Source organism: Eulemur rufifrons, chromosome 11 (assembly GCF_041146395.1).
Source record: "Eulemur rufifrons isolate Redbay chromosome 11, OSU_ERuf_1, whole genome shotgun sequence".
Lineage (NCBI taxonomy): Eukaryota > Metazoa > Chordata > Mammalia > Primates > Lemuridae > Eulemur > Eulemur rufifrons.
In genome coordinates, this window is record NC_090993.1 from 3270965 (window position 1) to 3291305 (window position 20341).

At 37.4% G+C, this 20341-nt stretch overlaps 2 protein-coding genes across 2 annotated transcripts in view; both read left to right on the plus strand.

The window, feature by feature from the left end:
* AHCTF1 (AT-hook containing transcription factor 1) overlaps positions 1-13541 on the plus strand; it is a 70465-nt gene extending 56924 nt beyond the window's left edge. The window contains exons 32-36 of the mRNA XM_069484527.1: positions 2529-2737; positions 4382-6215; positions 10927-11060; positions 12279-12361; positions 13333-13541. Of these exons, the coding sequence (XP_069340628.1) occupies positions 2529-2737; positions 4382-6215; positions 10927-11060; positions 12279-12361; positions 13333-13525 (2453 nt within the window). The 3' untranslated portion in view covers positions 13526-13541. The remainder of the gene's footprint in view (positions 1-2528; positions 2738-4381; positions 6216-10926; positions 11061-12278; positions 12362-13332) is intronic.
* Positions 13542-14626: 1085 nt separating this feature from the next.
* The window catches only part of LOC138393391 (kinesin-like protein KIF28P), a 38775-nt gene continuing 33060 nt past the window's right edge, over positions 14627-20341 (plus strand). Inside the window, exons 1-2 of the mRNA XM_069484528.1 lie at positions 14627-14770; positions 17958-18152. Coding sequence (XP_069340629.1) covers positions 14687-14770; positions 17958-18152 — 279 coding nt within the window. The 5' untranslated portion in view covers positions 14627-14686. The remainder of the gene's footprint in view (positions 14771-17957; positions 18153-20341) is intronic.

Genomic DNA, 20341 nt, shown 5'->3' on the forward strand with positions numbered 1-20341 from the left:
TATGTATTATTTTGACTTTAGGATTATTTCATTTTAGTGTTTTGAGTAAAAAGTATTCTGTTCTTAGAAAAAAAATCTATTCAGGTTTTTTTTTTTTTTTTTCCTCAATTCTTCCTCTCTGGTCAGCTTTCCTGGCATGAAAGCATTCTGTGATGTATCCAGCTATAAAACAGTGGATTGCCTATAAGGCATTCTGTGGCTCTTACAGTGGAAATCTTAGAATGGTTTTTGTGGACATATTTTTCTTTGTAACATGAAAGAAGAACACAGTAAATTACCAGTCTACAGCCAGACTGCATACCTGCTACTTGATCTTCCTAGACTCTGACATCTACATTTTTATTCTGTGTTTGTGATAACTTAAGGCCAAGCAAGGTTGGCTTTTCATTAGAAAATAATCACAAATGACTGAATTTACTTCAGGGAAATTAATAAATATATGGAAGTCATTTAATTTTTTTTATCTAATGGACTTTTTTTTGAGTGCTATTGCTTAGACTCTGGCTATACAGAGATGAGGAAGATACATTTTCCTCAGTGAGCTTACAGTTGGGCTTAGGGGCAGCAGATGCCTTGAATGTCTATGTGCAGAACTGGTCGGTGCATTTCACATATATTAACTCATTTAATCCTCACAACACTGCACTATGACGTAGTTACCTGACTCTAGAGCCCAGGCTCTCAACAGTTCTGCCTTCTGCCTGTCACATTATGAACAGGGCTTTGAGTAAGCTTGAGCAGACCTGTTTTTGCCCCCTGATTAGCAGTGTAATATAAGATAATCCAGAGAGAACTGTCTAACATGTAAAGTAAAAACCTGATTACCCATTTTAGGGATCCATAATTAACAGTTTAAAGTATCTTTTTCCTGAAATTTTTTTTTTCTGTGCATATTTTCCCTCATCTGTGAATAACACAGAATAAAAATGAAAGTTGCCCATGTAGATATCAGAGTCTAGGAAGATCAGGTAGCAGGTATGCAGTCTGGCTGTAGACTGGTAATTTACTGTGTTCTTCTTTCATGTTACAAAGAAAAATATGTCCAGAAAAACCATTCTAAGACTTCCACTATAGGAGTCAAAGAGGAGATAATTTGGTGGCTAAAGAGGTTATAACACAGTTCTGCACTTACTATAACACTGTGAGCTATATGTCTATTTTTTGTCTGTAAAATATTGATAGTTTTCAATAGGAATATTAGTAGTATCATTTCATAGAGTAGTCAGGATTAAGCCAGTTGCACGTAAAGTGTTTAGAGTAGTGCTTGGCACTTAAAGTTTAATAAATACTAGCTAGTATCATAAATAATTATCATTACATTATTAGTATATTTATCATCAAAAAAGCAACTTTAAGATATTTTTCCATGTCAGTAATATAGACAGAGCCATTAAAAAGAGCAGGATCAAACAGTACTGCATAGTGTGGATATTGTGTGGCGTGCTTACCTGACTGCTTACTGGTGAACATAGGGGCTCCTCACCATTTGTGTTTGTTTTGCTATTTCATTTCTGCAGTGAATAGTCTTGAGTCTTTGTTCATTCTGTGTCAGTATTTCCGTTGGATAGCGACATGAGCTTGCTGGGTCAAAGAGTATGCACAGATTTTTAGTATTTTATTGTTTTCTCCAGTAAAGGTTGTATACTTACTTTCACGACTGATGAATAGAAGGTAAAGTACCTGTTTTCCCATTCCTCTTTGCCAGACTGACAGATGGAAAACATTTTTCATCTTACTAGTGTTTGCATGTTAGGGATAATAGCCCCGTTATCTGTTAAAAATTTGTAAATATTTTTTCATAGTTTGGTTTTTGTTTTTAACCTTTTTAAAATCAATTTTTGTCAAATACTAAAAGACTTTTGATTATTAGTCCTTTTTCTCCCCTTGAAGTATTTTGTGTCATTTACAAACTCTAAACCCAGATGTGATTGCTAAATGACATACAAAACGTTGGCAAAGAGGAAGAAAAAGAACTTTCTTTTTTTTTTTAAGTGATAGAGTACATTTGCACCCATTTCTATACTTTCTTCCAGAAGAGAGATACACATTCTTTTTCATCAAATGCAATCCCAGATTGCCTGGTCCTCATGTAATTCTATAATGGCTCAACAAGGAGAGCTGGTTGTCTAATAGTCACTAGGTAAATAAAATTTTCGGATGAACAAAATCTCAACCTCCTTTTAAAGCAGTTTGTTAATCATGTAAGTGTCATGATAAGGGCAGGAATTATATCCCAGTAGAGAAAAACCAATGTTGTCATTTTTAAATGTGAAATTTATCTTCTGTGTCTTACCTTTGCGGAAAACAAGTATGTATTGTTTAAACTGAAAGGGTACTGAAGAAAAGAGGATTAGTATGTAAATCTTCACAGGCTTTTTCCCTTTAAGACATTCTGGCAACATCACAGTTTATTAAGATAATATTCTCAAGCGCAGTGTAGCCTTTTCCTTCCTGTTTGCTTCCTTAATTGTATATTGATCTATTTTTCAGTTTAGAATGTAAAAGATTAACTCTCATTTTTCTTTCAGCTGTGGCCGATGTCCTTGGCGGTAGTGGAAGCTCTGGGCTTACTATCTCCGAAGGTCCTGTTATCTCTGAACATAGACTTGACCAGGAACTAGCATTGAACTTAAAAGAAGACCATGAAATAGAAGTCGATGTACTAAAAGAAAGTGTTGACTTACCAGAAGAAAAGCCTCCAATTTCTGACAGTCCTCCTGATACTCAAGAAATTCATGTAAAAAAATTAATTTTTTACTTCTTTGTCAGTCTTTAGTTTTGGTTTAGTCAAGACAATAGTTCAAAGCTGATGTATTATTTGACTGCTATATAAAGAATCTAGATTCAAAAAATAAGCATATAAATATTTTGTGGAATGTAAAAGAACACATCCTTTAAGAAATGGGTTTCACGACAGGTGTCATGGCACGCACCTTTAGCCCCAGCTACTGGGGAGGTGGAGGCAGCAAGATTGCTTCAGCCCAGAGTTTGAGACCAGGCTGGGCAACGTAGCAATATCCCCATCTTAACAAAGAAAAGGAAAGAAATTAGTTTTCATGAAAGCCAAAAGGCTGTGTGAGCAAAGCCACAATTTTAACTATTTAATTTTTGCTTATAATTTCATTCAAATGAAAGGGTGTTTTTAGTCATATGAAAACAGATAAAGACCACTCCAGAGACAAGCGTAACATTTAGATTCTTCAGAGTACATATTAAATATGTGGATACAGTTAAACAGGACTTTGCCCCCATGCGTCCTCATGGGAGAAAGATATTGAACTGGCTGGTGTTAAAGTTCTGTACACTCTAGAAAGGATTCGTTTGATTTTTTTTTAGTACTTAATGTGACTTTTTAAAAAATTCCATCAAATAGCTTATTATCAACAGGCAACTTTTATATGATAAATTAATTTAAAATGAAAAACCAACGCTTGTAATTATTTATAGAAATCTGATTGTATAGACTTTGGGAAGTTTCTTAACTCATAAAAATGTCATGCTTATCCATATTCGCCTTAATGAATATTCTCACTGTGAGACAGATGGATAAAGTTCCTATTTCTTCTGTTGGGAAGCTAATAAAAATCGTGGGCGTGGTGTGAGTGGGAATCCTCATGTCTAGGTTATTTCCAATCTGTCATCTCACTGAATGTTTGGGGAGTGGGAAAATGTCATTGTCTAGGCGGGTGGTAATGTTCTACCTTCTTGGTCAGGAGATCTCTCTGTTACTTTCTACCTCCTCCTTTTTCTCCCCTTCCCTTACCAAAAGGTCAATGCAAGGACCATTCCTTCTTCCACCAAACCCTTGCAGGAGAGGTACTGAACTTGAAAGCCTTAGGAATTTCATGGTTTATGCAGCCCCAGCAAAGGGAAGAGGATTGAGTCTAGCCCAAGGGAGCTTATGTAGGTGACTTGTTCTTCAACCTTATGGGGATCGTGCTGTTTAGAAAAGTGTGGATAGTTAGGTACTTTGGGGAGTAACATTAAAACACGGTATGGGGGTTGTTTCTTTTTCTCCAGTTAATTTTTTTTTCTTGGGTGAGAATAGAATAAGTCCTTTAATTCTTCTCACGACTGTTAGCATCATAATAATTTTTAAGATTTTGTTAAGACTGTCTTTTTAGCCAGGGAAATGTGGAATTTCTAGTTTAATTTTAGTCATAATCTCAAAATCTTTTTCTGTCTAGTTATTTTGACTGAATGGGAAAGTCTGATTGCCTAAGTGAATATTTTATGAAGTAAACCCATAAGCATATGCCATATTAAATGTAGTTTATGTTTAAAAATGCACACACCAAGGGTGAGATGGTCATTAAAAACCTGTGTGATTTGTGAAAATATATATTAAAATTCTTTAACCAGTCTCTTTAATTATTTTTAGGTGATTGGACTTGAAAAGCTTGAAGCTCAAGATTCAGGAGAAGAGGCTAGGAATCTTTCATTTAATGAATTATATCCCTCAGGAACTCTTAAGCTTCAGTATAATCTTGATACTATTGAGCAACAGTTTTGTGACTTGCCTGAAAATAAAGACTCTGCTGAATGTGACATTGCTGAAGTAGATGGGGAACTTTTTGTGGCTCAGAGCAACTTTACCTTGATATTGGAAGGTGAAGAAGGAGAAGTTGAGCCAGGTGATTCTGCATCATCTGATGTGTTACCTAAAGCAGTTAACACAGCAACTGAGGAAAAACTTGTGTCCTGTGGGGAAAAGGATAATCATGGACATGTTGCAAATTTGCCATCTATTACAACTAGTGACCAAGAGTCCCAAAAGGTAGAGACTTTACCGTATGTGCCTGAACCAATTAAAGTAGCAATTGCGGAAAATTTATTAGATGTAATTAAAGACACAAGAAGTAAAGAGATTACTTCAGATACAATGGAACAGACCATTCATGAAAATATACCTTTAATTAGCCAAAAGGTAATGAGTTCCACCAAGGTAGTCAGATCTACACCTAAAACTGTTCAAGAGACAAATACAATGACTATGAATGTCAGCCAGGTGGATGACATGGTTTCTTCCAGAACTCGCACAAGAGGACAGCGTGTCCAAAATCTGAGTATCAAATCAGCACAACAGGAAGAGTCAGCAGATGTTGCTACTCCTAAGATGCTGCGGCTATCAGTTACGAAGAAAACTAGGAAGACAAAAGTTTCTGAGGCTTCTGAGAGCCCCCGCCCTGATGTTGAAGGAATATCTCAGAACCAGCAAATACCTCAAAATTCTATTACTCCTAGAAGAGGACGAAGAAAGAGAGAAAATAATCAAGATACGTCAGAAAGTATTAATTCTATGGAACAAGAATTACAGGTCACTACAGGTAGAGAATTAAAAAAGTTAAAATCATCTCAGCAGTTGGAACCAACAACTGAAGAAACTTCTTTTAAAAAAGAAGTTAAGCTCTCATCTGTTACAAAAAAGACTCCTAAAAGAATTAAAAAATCTGTAGAAAACGAGGAAAGCATTGATATTATCAATGATCTGAAAGTAAGTAAAGTAGCAAGTCCTAGCAGAACCATCAGAAAACTGAGAAGTGCTAATTTAGATGCTTCTGAAAATAAAGGATATAAACAAGATGGAAAATCCAGTGACCAGCAACTGCCTGTTCAACGTAGGAGTAGGGTCAGAAAGAGAGAGGTTAGTCCATCAGATGTGATGAAAGACTGTAAACCCGATTCATCCCAGTTAACTCTTCGAGCAGAATTTGATACACCTACCACGGCTAAGAAACGTGGTAGACCAAGGAAAGTAAATCCATCTGAAGAGGTAGGATCCGAGGCTGCTCAGGGAGAGAGAAGTCCTAAGAAGACAAGAGCTCTCAGCATCCAAAGGAGATCTACAAGAAACACCCCAGCTAAAAGTGAGAATACTAATGTTGGAAAACCAGCTTTAGAAAAATCTGTTTTAGTGCCAAATGAGGAACTTGCTGTGGTGAGGAGTTCTAAGAAAAAGCTTACAAAACGGACTGAAAATCAAAGCCAAAAGCATTCGTTACACTCAGTGTCAGAAGAACGCGTAGGTGAAGTGACACCCAAAGAACCAAATTGCCAAGGAGAAAGTCTGCTTGCTCCACCTGCTTTTACTAAGTCTTCCCGGCGCACAAGGACTAGATCCAGCAAGGCCTGCATGGTGCCGGACCTTTCCGAACCAACCAATGAGCCACTTCTACTTTCTCCTCCCGTCTCAAAAGTTGCAAGGAAAGAAAAAGGTACTTTTCTTTCTTTTCTATCTCATTGATTATTTGTCCTAAAAATGATTTGTAATTACAGGAGATTTCTCCCCTCCAAAACAATATCCCAAAAAACTAAAATTGGTCTTTTAGTAGTAAAATTAAAGATTTCATGTTTCAAAGTTTGAGATTTAAGAATCTAATGTGGTTCGATATGACTTTGTAAATTCTATAATTCACTTGATATGGATTTTATTTTTTTAAATAATACAGTTTCTCTCTGCCTTTGTATCGTAAGTGACTTTTAATTTTGATTTTTTTCCCCAAATAGAATCAGCATTTTTAATCTCCTAAGTACTATTGTTTGGCTCACACCCTAGTGACATCCACAACCCCAAATTGTTTTAGACGGAAACATCAGTGGCTTTTTATTGGTTAGGATACAGAAATTATTGAAATCCACATTCACTATTGCCCACAAAGCGGCACGTCTGCATGTCCTCACCCCTCATTGTCACTGATGAGCTAATGACTGGATTGTTTGGTTGGTATAAATTATACCTTCCCACTGGGAGTGCTCTCTCCCCCAACAGGGTGAAAATATCTCACTCTTTTTATGTATTAATATAAAGCACATATATACATAAAGTACACAGGTAACAGTGTATCTGTGGCAATAAAATTTCACGGGGGAAAAACAATTGCAATGGGGGGGTGCTTTAAAAATGTCTAAAATGTCAATAATGAAAAAAAGGTTAAGACACTGGTGTAGCTGACTAGATCCCATTAGAGAAACTCTTTGTAAAGATAATTTACGGTTTAAAATTTGAATTTCAGCAAAGCAATTCAGGGCCTTGTAAATAAAGGACTTTGTTATTTTATTTCTTTAAACTTTTAAGAACTGTCATGAATTTTTAATGCATTAGTGAAGCTCCTATATAGTTGCCTCCCGACTTGACATAGGCCAAAAGAAAGATAAGCTGTTGAAAAATCTGTGACGTTTTCTATCATGTGCATTCACTATGCAGAAACCGCTTAAAATATCGTATTTATGCCATCTTTTGTTACATTAATGCTGCCTAAGCACAGGAAAGCGACCTTCCCTGTACAATTATCACATGTCCTAAAAATGATGTGTAGTCGTACGAGATCCTCCTCCCCACAAGAATTTTTTTTATTAGGTCTTTGATTTTGGTAGTATTGTCTAATTCAGTCTCTTCATGTTGTTAGCAAAGTTGACACCTATATTTCGCATGGAGGAGAATGAAATGACAAAATATGTGAGATTTTAGCTAACTTTTTTATGTTACCTTTATTCAGCTGCTATATTAAAGTTAAAATGAAAAACAGCAGTGAGTGACAGAAGAAGAATGTCATTAACATAACTTTTATACTTTCTTTAGTACCTGGAGAAGTGTAGTAAACAGAAAAATTGAGGGTTATTTTGATATAGCATATAGCTCAGTAATTCTCATCTTCGTCATCTTAACAGTTGTCACTTATATAGAATTTTTGTTAAAAATACTTGCCTTAGAAAATAGAAATATATAATCTAGCCATCTAGAGAACCACTATTCACATTTTCTTGTATATCCTTCTAGTCATGTATGTAGTTTTTTTTAAAAATAAAAAAAACAAAACCCTGTGGTTTATGTATATATCCTACATTTTTCTCCCACTTCATGAGCATTTTCAGATACACTTATTCTTCAAAACGTAAGTGTAATGATTTTGTAGTTCTTGTTTCTGTTTTTTCATATTGATAGAGTCCACATGTAGCATTTCATCTCGAAAATGTGCCACAGGTTGCTTAAACATTGTCCTGTTGGATATTTGACTTGTTTTCAGGTTTCCTAGCATTAGAAATAGGCGCCTTCTCTAGTATTAGATGACGGGACTGGGGGTGATAAGAAACTTGGGATGCGTGTCTCGTTCCTTCCACTTACCAGCCGGGCGGGAATCATTTAACTTTCCCGAGCCTGGTTTCCTCATCCTTAGAATGAGGGTGGTGATGGCACCTCCCAGGGTTCCTGAGAGTGCGGTATCCAGTCCTTCAATAGCCATTCCCACGACAGGGCGCCGTTTTCCTTCCTCCTTTGCCCCTAGATTATGGTTTCTACACTCCTAACGATACTTTCTGCACTTTGTGCCTATTTAAATTGTATTTTTGGAACTTCTTTAGGTAGGTAGGGATGGGGGTTACAGAGAAGAGTGGATTCAGAAGTACTGTTATGTGAGTGGAAGGCCAAAGGTGGTCTTCTATTTTATTGAAACCTGTCAAAGAAACCAGTATTTTAGAATTTTATTTAGTTGTGTTTTCTCACTAAATGAATGTGAGGCTTTACACTTCATGGAATTCTATCCAATTTCTATTATACAACAGCAAATACTTAGGAACCAGGGCCTGCTGTATGTCTGAAGTTACGCTAGATAGACTCAGTTCATTCGATTCCTACTATCACACACCCCAGTGAAGTCCAGGTACTGTCCCTTCCTTCTTTCCATACTGAGGCAACTGAGGGTCAGTGAGGCTGAGCACGCACATCGCCCAGGTCGTAGTGAGTGTTGTCATGGAGCCAACTCCTGCCAGCTGTTTAGAGCCAATTGTTAAATATTCAGGAATCTTGTGAGCCAGCCAAGGTTTGAGTTTGGCCACAGTAGGAACATTTAGACCTCAGAAATCGGCAAATGCTGTAAATCAGAGCTGCTTTTTCCAGAGGGCCATTTACCAGCACAGTACTGGGTTTTAACCTAGGTCTTTTGAACTCCATAATCCTTAACTCACACTGGCCATCAAAACTTACCCTCAGGAAACTGAGAGAGACGGGTGAGGAATTGACATACAAACAACATAAAGTCTCATGTGTGCTATACTAGAAGCATACGGAAGAAATGGTAGAGGCTAAACACTTTTGCATATCACAGTATATTCCTTATTTATCCCTTTCAAATGGAAGAGAAAAGCTCAGGTGAAGATTATGAACTGCTCTATGAAAAGCCAAAGAAGCTGTTCCTCTGGGTAGCCTAGAAAGAGGTATGAAATGTATTTTCATAGAATATAAATAGTTTTGTGCATTTTTTTCTTTTAACATCAAAATGGTGGGGACCATTATGATCAATAGTCATTGCCTTTTTTGCCATTTACGAGTTGGGAGCAGAGGTGACTTGTCTTCTCACCTCACCCGTACTTTTTTTCTTTTGTTAGGAATCATATGCTTTAAAAGCAGAATTTGACATTTGATAGGACTCTTGACTATCTTGATAGGTGAAATAACATTGAACTATAATTTGAGAATTTTCTTTCAAAGGTTTCTAAATTGTTGAAATAATAGTGCATGCAGGCCGGGCGCGGTGGCTCACGCCTGTAATCCTAGCACTCTGGGAGGCCGAGGTGGGCGGATCGTTTGAGCTCAGGAGTTCGAGACCAGCCTGAGCAAGAGCGAGACCCCATCTCTACTAAAAATAGAAAGAAATTATATGGACAGCTAAAAATATATATAGAAAAAATTAGCCGGGCATGGTGGCGCATGCCTGTAGTCCCAGCTACTCGGGAGGCTGAGACAGGAGGATCACTTGAGCTCAGGAGTCTGAGGTTGCTGTGAGCTAGGCTAACGCCACGGCACTCACTCTAGCCTGGGCAACAGAGTGAGACTCTGTCTCAAAAAAAAAAAAACAAAAAAAAAGTGCATGCAAACATCTATAAAGCACTTTGAGATGGGTGCTATTACTAATCCTATTTATTAAACTGAGAGATTTAAGTAACTCGCCTTCGGTCTCACAGCTAGTTAAGTCACATACCTGCAATTTAATTTTTTTTGTTGTTTTTTTTTTTTTAATTTTTTTAGAGACAAGGTCTTGCTCTGTCACCCAGGCTGGAGTGGTATAATCATAGCCCACTGTAGCCTTGAACTCCTGGGCCCAAGCAATCCTCCCAGCTCAGCCTGCCAAGTAGCTGGGACTACGTGCGCATACCACCACACCGAGCTATTTTTTTCATTTTTTTGTAGAGACAGGGTCTCCTTATGTTGCCCAGGCTGGTCTCAAAACTCCAGGCCTCAAGTGATCCTCCCACACCTGGTAGGATTACAGGCGTGAGCCACCACCCAGGATTAATTGCATATTTTAAGCCAATTCTTAATTAAACCATTTTTATTCATCTACGGAATATCTTCCCATCAGCCTTTTTTCTGTGTTACTTTCTATGTTTACTTTTCCCTTTTGTAAAACGAGTTTTTCTGTTGTTCCCCTTGACTGGAATAAGTAGCTTTGAATGAGCTGGGTGGAAAGAAGGGTTGAGTCTCTTCTTTGAAGATAAAAATTTACTTGTAAATAAAAACATTGTCTCTGGGATAGTAGGAATTATGCTGCAGACTCAGGTTATCTGATATGTGGGATTAATGCTTTCTCTCTGCAGAATGAAGAACAGTAAGCATTAAAACTAATGGACTAATACAGTTTTGTGCTTGCTTTCAAGGTCTATCTTTATATTGTAGCACTTTTTAGTTTGAAAGATTAAATATTCCTGAACATTTCGTTTACCCAAATGATGCTGGGATTTTTCCTCTCATTTCTGGCCTAACATGGATAATTAGGTTGGGATACTAATGTTTTCCAGGTTGGGGGATGTTTGTATCTTTCTAAAGTACGTCATTTGTTCTAAGTTTTTGTTTTTATATGTATATTTATTTTATAAATTTATTTTTTATATATATATATGTACAGCATTCTGTTTTGTTTTTTTCAACTTTAGCTAAAAAAATAGAGACTCCTGTGCAGCTGAAAGAATTCGTTTCAGATCCATCTTCCCAGCTTGTCTCCCCACCTCCTGCTTTGAGGACCAGGCGAAAAAATACATCCAGTACATCCAGGCTTGTGGATGAACTGGTAAGGAATGCGTGGTTTTATTTGTATCTTTGTTAAAGCATGCTTTTTATTTCAAATGTTTTATTAAGTAAAATTAATTTTATCTAAATTTTTAATAATTTTAAATCTTATTTACTTTTTCAAGCAACTATGTCCTAAATAAGTTTCTTTAAAGATAACCCTTTATACCAAAAGCTCAAAATTATCTTGTCTACACCTTTGATTGATCCTATCTTTCAGAAAGATCTGTGGTATGTTACTGATGACATATTACTGTCAGTTACAGTTTACATTATCTGTTGGGGAAAGGTTTTAGATTCCAGTACCCATCAGAATTACCTGGATGAGTTTATTTGAGACATAGGTCACAGAACACCCTTGGAAAGACAGTGTTTCAGATTCTGTCACCTAATTGAACATAACCCTAAAATAAGAACAGGTCAGGGATTGTGAGTCCCTTATATTTATAAACATTAATTCATAAACATGCATTGAATTATCTGCCATGAGTCAATTACTATATGCAAGGACAAAGGCTTGCACAAAAATAATTCAGGCAAATTCCTTGTCTTTTAGGCACTAACAGTTTAATTGAACAAAAACAAATGATTGTTTCACATCATGATAAGAATTATTTATACCCAAATACCGCTATAGGCAGAAGGTAGAGGAGACGGGCATTCCTGGCAGGGCAAACAGCAGATGCAAAGGCCCGGAAGCACGGCAATGGCGGGTGGAGGGGAATGTTCACAAACTCCCAGGGGTGTGGGACCTGTGGCCTTCTAGATCCTTAAGTGCAGCCTTTTGACTGAATCCAAATTTTACAGAACAAGTCTTTTTATTAAAAGGGGTGCAGCAGAGAAAGAGCAAGCTTTTCTTGCCTCCTTTGGTGCATAAAAAAGAACAATCTTGAAATCGGAAGGCTTCAGGTTCCCCACCCCTGAGTGGCGTCTGCACAAAGACAATGAGAACAGAAGGGCGGTGGACAGTGGAAACATTCAAAAATAAAACTGACGACAATTTGGAGATCAGCTGAATTGTAAAAATGAGGAATCAAGAGCAGTCCAACATAACTAAGGTTTTTACTAAAAAATATAAGAAAAGGAGTCAATTTCAGACTTAGTTTGAATTCATTAGCAGTGTTTGGCATTGTATTCCTTGACTCAGGATAGAGCCTTTAAGTTTAGACTTAAATGTTTAATTACTTAAGATACATCTTTTTAAAATTTTAACCCATAGGAAGATGATTCTCAATCAGTAGAAACTGTGGGAAAACAAAAAGCAAAAAGAATGAGGACTACAAAAACAAAAGCAGCAAGCAGGTATGACCTTTTCTATATAGTTTTTAGCCGTTTGTTTCTCAAAATTAGATTTGAGAAGACTTAATTTTAAAAGGGAAATTAAGCTCATCAGAAAAGGGTAATTCTTAGAGACATTTACGAGCACTGGCAGGGCACTGTTAGATTTTACTGCTGAAGGTGGATTTCTCCATATAGCGTGAAAGCCCATTCATCCTTTTTAAAGAAGGGTGGGTGGGTGGGGGCAGTTTAGCGTAACCAATGGATCTTTCTCGTTTTGCAGTGGGTGGGGGAGGGAAGTGGGATGGTTCACCGTTTTTATTGGTAAAGATAGGTAACTATTCATAAAAAAAAATACTTAGAAATCTTGCTGTTATTTTACTATTAGTAATAAAACTGCATCCATGGGAAAATAACTCCATTTCAGATATATTTGTTACACAATATTTTTTGTTCATGCTGTGCGCTTAGGCATGCCTGAATTTAATAACAGTACAAGTGAATCCATGTTACCTTATTTTAGAGACACTATTGACCATAATTAATATCACTGTTTACATACAAATTGGCTTTGCATCTATTTGGAAAACTCATGTTTGTGAAATTATACATATTTGATAATTGCTGGTTTTTGAGAATTGCCATTTCTGATGTGCACCCTGAGCCTGCTGAGCTCTCGTGCCCTGGACTGCCTGCTAGTGCTCGACCCATCTTTATAGTCCAACAATAATAATACATACAAAACGCTTAAAGGAAAGTTCAACGATTATTGTTTTTAAATATCCAAATCAGTAAGGACAAATCCCTTACATGAAACCTTAACTCTGCCTCTCATTAGCTTTATATAACTTAAAGTTTGACTTCTCGAAACCATTACCTCTTTTATAAAATGAAAGCATTAGGCCAGGTAATCCCTAAGGTTTCTTGGAAAATGTGGGGAAGTCAGTTATATTTTATAATATGTTTGTTCTTACTTGATTGTATCTTTTTTTCAGAAACATAGAAACAGAAAGTTCTTGGTCACCTCCTCCAATAGAAATTAAACTGATTTCTCCCTTGGCAAGCCCAGTTGAGGCAGTAAAGAGCAAACCAAGAAAAACTGCAGAAGTAACAGGAAAGGCTCTTGGAAGGAACAGAAAGAAACTATCTTCCTTTCCAAAGCAAGTTTTGCGCAGAAAAATGCTGTAATTTTTTTTAAGTTTTTAATGTACCCCTATTTGTAAAGTCATCAGAATAGTGTGGATTATTAAAAGTCATTGAATTTGGAAGAAAATAATTTATATAAATTATTGTAAATTTTTGTAAACAGGAGGTCTTTAATAAGTAAAGTAACTCCATATGGAGTGTGATTCTTTTAGTCCAGGCAGTTTTTTCTATTTTATACTAAGACTTCATACATTTATATAATATGTAAATATGGCTTATTATTGCAATGTTAAATAAAGTGTATACTCCACAGTAGTTTGTGTCTGTTAGATTTTTGAAAGGGGATTTCTGTTTTAATAATGATTTTTATATGCTAGTAGGCATTGATCCCATTCTCTTTCTCTAAAGTTGCCATTTTATAATTTATGCACTTTCATTCTGTGATTAAGATTTCTAATCATAAAATGTGTTTTTTTTGTTTTGAGCTGTTGCTATGTTGAAACTGAATTATGGACATGTAGTTTCACAAATTTTGTGTAATCTACCTCAAATGAGTAATTTTCTAAGTAATGCATTGGTTAACTATAACGTTGGCATTTCTTGTTCAGCAATCTTAAAGGGTATTTAGCTCTAAAGTCTCTTAATTATTCAGAGACTAATTATCCAGGTTAGATTGACCGGTTCACTGCTCACTAGCAACCTCATAAATGGGTTTGAGAAGGAAGGGAAATGTTAAATAGATCTGCTTTATGGCTATTGGGTGCACCTCGTGTGTGCTTAGTATTGACAGGATGGGGAGTCTGTACAAATTTTATTGTAACACTGCTTGAAAGAGCTCGCTACTGAATCACAGAGATACCTTAATATTCAGGTTTTAAAACTGACAAGCAATCACAGGACCTCAGGCACAGATTATTGAGGATGGGGAGAGTGTGAGTAGACGTGGAAAAGAAAAACAAAAACACCCTGTTCTCTGCAGTACAACTGCGCAGTTAAGTGACGCTACTTGATGTGGGCTGTAACGTTCATCAATAAATAAGTGTTGTAAAATAATTTAACAGGTAATTGATAGTGTGTAATGAATGGACCCTCAATAATTCATCGTCCAGAAACAAGCTGCTTCTGTTGGCTAAGCTTTTAATGTTTTAATGTGAAGTGTAAGCAGTGTGCTTTTTCTGCATTATTTTTCTACTAAATAACAATATGGATAGTGGGAAGGTGATGAAACTGCCTGTGCCAAGTGGCGACAGAGTCAAGGTAGCAGTGCGAGTGCGGCCGTTCAGCCAGGTTAGTGATGGTGTCACGTTGCCTTGTTAAACTGGACTTTTGATTTTATTAATTTTTTAATGATAGCTATCGAACTTGTATTTAAGCTGCTTGTCATTTATGGAATATTAAACTTATTTATATGAACTTGTTAAATGAATAATTTAAAGCTCTAAACATAATTTAGTAAACAATTTCATTCCTTTGCGCAAGTAGCACAATAAAAAAAATTGATGAGAAATGTACTGTCACGGTAATAATTTTTTGAACCAATGGAATTTGGTGCATATAGATACGTGGTACCTGTTTTTAATAGATGTATTTTCCCCCATAAAAGCAGCTCATAAGCAAACAAGTTGCCAGCTTTAAATGAACTTTTATATATTTTAAGTGAATTTATGTACTTATGTATAAATTATTTATATGGCTTTAAAGAAAACCACTGCTCATTAAAATGTGTTACTGCAACATTTTAGGATAACACGTGAATTGTACTCGTTCGTGGACCTTGTTAGCAGCTGTGTAACTTTATCAGTGCATTGGTTAAATTTTAAGGTCATTCTGAACAGGTGATCCATTAAGCAAACTTTTAACCGTCTACTGCAAACACTGCACTAGATACTGAGAACACAGCAGAAAAGCCTTCGTTCTCTGGCAGCATACAGTCTCTTACACAATTCAATTTACTAAACAATCTTTTATTGAGTAAGCTAGTTACCGTCGTAGCTGTAAGGTAAACAATATACCCAGAGAAAGATCAGGTATAGTTAATTCTGCCCGGATAGATCTTGAAGGCTTCCTTGATCTAGATAGAAGCGTTTGAGATGACTATAAGGGATCAGTAAAATATGGTTAAGGGCATGCGAGACGGAGCAAAATGCAATGGCCAACTGCCCCTGAATGGGCCACAGCGTAGTGACCACCTTGTATGAGGTCGTCTTCCCCCCTTGGACAACTTGCTGTTTTTACTCTCTCATCCGTCAGGATTGTTTTGCGTATTTCCAGTTGGTATCAGTTCTGTTCTGTGCCTTTACATTCATTTATACCGTGGGAAATACTTCAGCAGCCAGGCAACTATATGATTAGATAGCTATAAAATTAGATAGCTTATGTGTATAACTAGATAACATTAAGTGTAGCAGCCATTTAAGGCTTCTAAAGTGGCATGGTTTCTTAAGCAACTGGTCAAAAAATGTCAAAGAATTAACTTGTGACCAGTAAGTTAAATGCTTTGCCCTGCCCCCCACCAAAAGAGTGAAGAAATAAAACCATTTTATAACTTGACCTTCAACAACACTGAAAGTGGTTATTCCAGGAGTCTTTTTTCATTGGCCTCTAATATTGCTAGAGTAACTAACTACAAGTTTTAAGCAAATAATAAGGATCTATAGGAGTAGGCACTCAAACAGATATTTACAACCCCTAGGCTCCTTTACAAAGAGATTACTTTTTATTAAAGTTCACCACCGAAGCTTATTAGCTTAGACTAGAATGGCAAGAAGGAAGAAAGAAGATGCAGAAAGGAGGAAAGAGATAATTTAAAGGTACAGTAGCCCCCCTCTGTCCACAGGGGATACATTCTAAGATCTCCAGTGGATTCCTGAAACCATGGATAGTACCAAACCCTACATACACTGTATTTTTTCCTATACATACAGACCTATGATAAAGTTTACTTTATAAATTAGACACAGTACTCTTGCACTTTGGGGCCATTATTAAGTCAAATACGGGTTACTTGAACACAATCCCCGCAATACTGCCTCCCAACTCTATGTGGCTTGTTTTTATTTCCAGGTTTGTTTAGTGATGGGTGGGATTATTTTAGTGAAGTCTAATACCCCCCCTTCTATCACCCCCCACCCCTCTGTTACTCCTTAGAGACGCACAGCTTTGGGTCTGCGCCAGCCACCCTGGGTAACTGGTTTCGGTAGGGCTCCCTTCCTCTCTTTCCTTCATCATGCCCAGCTGTTAAACTTCACTATTTTCTGGCTGATTGTTGTTTTCAACAATGTCCTGGGGCATAAATTGCTTTAAAAACTAATCCAATCAGATTCCGTTTCCTCTAAGGGAATAGTTTCTGAGACCAGTGTTTGGTATTTTTGGCCCCAGGAGGATACCATCCTGCTAGCTTATTCCCCAGTTTACCCCTGCAAATTAGAGGGCGAACAATTCTACCTGTGTCTTGACTTTCTTCCCAGTTGCCCATCATCACAACCTCAACTGTTCTTGAGCGCATCCTTAGGCTTGAATTTCCCCAAGCTTTGGTGCAAGAGAAAAAATCAGTTCCTTTGGAAAGAGACGTTGGCCAACATGGGTTTTATGGCCTGTTTATCACCCCAGGAAAAATCTCTCAACCAGACTCTAGAGTTGGATGTGTGGACAAGAGCAAGCTGCTCTGAGTGACTCCCCTCCTGTAGGAGCTGAGCACTCAGTGGAGACAGAGGCTGAGGTCCTCTCAGCTTGTCTCTCCTGGAGTGGAATCAGCATCTCAGGACCCGGGGCGAGGGTGGTCAGGTCGCAACCAAAGTCGAGTCTCTGTTCCATGAATGGGAGCTGGGTGGAAGAGGGCTACCCCGCCAACTAACCGAGGACTTGGCCTCAGCAATGGGTAGATGGAGGCAGAATGAGAAATGCTGCTGTCCTGGCCTTCCCGCTGGGATCGGGAGCAGGGAAGGCGCCCGTTAATTATTGGCTCTAACAGTCTGGGGTGGTCTCCACCTCGCGGAGCTGGCAGTGGATAGAAAGGGAATAGTCTTGCTTCAAATACCACGGGCTCTTTTATGACCAAATTCTGGTGTATTTTCTTAAATAGATGTTTCTTCCCTTGATATTTGCCCTCAGGACCATTTGCCAAGCTTTGAAATGGTGGTTTTTATTCTCATGGATAATTTTTCACTAGTTTCACTGGAGAATAGAATCGTTACGCTGAAAGTCAGTTCTCTCCCCTGCTGTAGTTACTGCTAATAGCACAGCTGTGTGTTAGGGAGCCAGCTTTTCTCAGAAAATGAGGCTTTCTCGCATTCTGAGGCACCATTCTGAGGCCCATAGGAACAGCCTGTAGCAGCTGCTGAGAGTAACGACAATTAGAGAACAAACCTAGTGCCGAGTTCCTGGCTTAATTTCTTACGTGTAAAGACATGCAAAACAACTCGAATAACAGAGAAACACTGTAATGATTGACTCCGAATTTGTAATTTGACTATAGAGAGAGAAGAATTCTGGGAGCAAATGTGTGATTTCCATGCATTCCAGAACCACCACCACTATACAGGACCCTAAGAACCCAGAGCATGTGAAGACGTTTACATTTGACCTGGCATATTGGTCTCACAATGGATTTCAAAAGGATAAAGACGGTGTCCTTATTTCCGCTGATCCTAGTAGTCAATTTGCAGGCCAGGTAAATTGTTTCGAAACACAATTTCAATGCCAGATTTTTGGGGGTTTGGTTTTGTTTTTGTTTGATGACATGTTCATAGTATAATGATACAATAATTTTTTATGCAAGGATAAATATATGCTTCAATGTAAGTTTGACTTTACGTTTATTCCTTTTTCATGCTGAATGCAAGGTCCAAAACAAGGCAGCTGTTGCTTAAGTACTTTTTAGACACTCAAATCAGTGGATTTGCCAATGTACTGACGTACTTTAAAAAAGAAGGGCAGTCAAGTCCTTTTTTTTTGGCCTCTTTGAACTAAGCAAAATAAGCAAATCTTGTTAGGCACTCAGCATTTGAGAACTTCTGTTTTACTGAACATTTATCATATATCATTAAAGTTGCTTTCCATTTGGTTTGGGAAGACAAGCAAATAAGCTCATTCAAATGTTACATGTTCTATGATAAGAATATGGGTGGGATACAGTAAGGTACAAACGTGAGGCAGATATTTCAATCTGGACAGAAGGTATTTGGGGAGTGATTTCATAAAGGCGATGGTGCTTAGGCCGAGTGTTGAACGACAAGTAGGCAGGAAAGAGGAACAGTGAGAAAAAGCAGGGGGAGGTTACGAACAGAGCCTCAGTGACCTGTGGCACAATCTCAAGCATACATGTAATTAAGTCACAGAAAGAGTAAGGAGGGGCATAAAATACACGAAGAAATGATGGCTAAAATTTTTCCAAATTTCGTAGAAACCAGAAACACACAGATCCAAGCAGCTTAATGAGTCCTAAATAAAGAATAATGTAATGGATAAAGATGAGGAAAATCACAGTAAGTCCCATTTTAATTAAATTGCTACATTGGAGACTCAAAGCAGAGGAAGGCAGTGGGGGAGGGGGGTAAAAAGTCACCTATGGGTACAATCTACACTATGCAGGTGATGGGTACAAAAGCCCAGACTTCATCATGTAACAGAATTCAACCCATATGCCCTAATTCTATTAAAAGGAAACAACGACATCTCTATGGTTCTCCTGGAGAGAGTTGGAACCCATTATATTAAGTGAAGTATCCCAAGAATGGAAAAACAAGCATCACATGTACTCACCAGAAAATTGGTTTCCTTGATCATCACCTAAATACAAATCTGGAAACGACACCAATTGGACATCAGACTGAGGTGGGGGGTGGGGGAGGGGATGGGGGTATGCCTACACAATGAGTGCATTGCGCACCGTTTGGGGAGTGGTAACACTTGAAGGTGCTGACTCGGGAAAGGGGGGGTGGGGAAAAAAATATGAAACTATTGTTTTTAACTTGCACTGTTCACTTAATAATTTATCATGAATATTTCCCATATTATTTCATATCATTGTACAAGAAATAATGTATACATTATGAGGACATACTGTATCTAACAAGATATACTGTTAGACTCTTTGATTCTGTAAAATTAAAAAAAAAAAAGGAAAAAAAAAAATAAAAGGAAACAAATTAGCTACAAGCCAGTGATAAAGAGAAAAATGTTGAAAACAAGAGAGAAAAGACTGAAGAACAACAAGGACAGCAGCAGATATATTGTCAGAACAATGCAAACCGTAAGACGATGGAGAGATACCTGTAAAAACTCAAAAGAAATTCTCAATCTAGAATTCCAAACCAAACCAATGATATTTTTCTGATTTTGAATCTCTTTAAAATGTCATTGATTGTCAAAGCAAAAATAATGTGTTTTAGGGTTTATAACAAATAGAAATAAAATAATAACACCAAAAAAAGAGAGAGGTGAAGGAAGTACATTGTTTTCAAGTCTTACACTACTTCATGGTGTGTGGATTGTAGAAAAAAATTAAAATTTTATACTATGTGTAAAGTGATATCATTTGAAGATAAACTATTTTAAATTAAAGAACTACACTGTAAGCCTAAAACAGTAGGTTCTCAACCTTTTTGGTCCAAGCCTTCTTTATAAAATTTTTAAATGCTTGAGGGCCCCAAAAGAGGGTTATATGGGTTATATCTATCATTATTCACTGTGTTAGGAATTAAAACAGAGTGTATTGGGTCCAATTGTTCCCCCAAATTCACGTCCTTCCCAGAACCTCAGACCGTGACCTTATTTGCAAAGGGTGTCCTTGCACATGTAATTAGTAAAAGTGAGAACATCCTGGCATGCCGTGGGCCTTTAGACCAGTATGACTGGTGT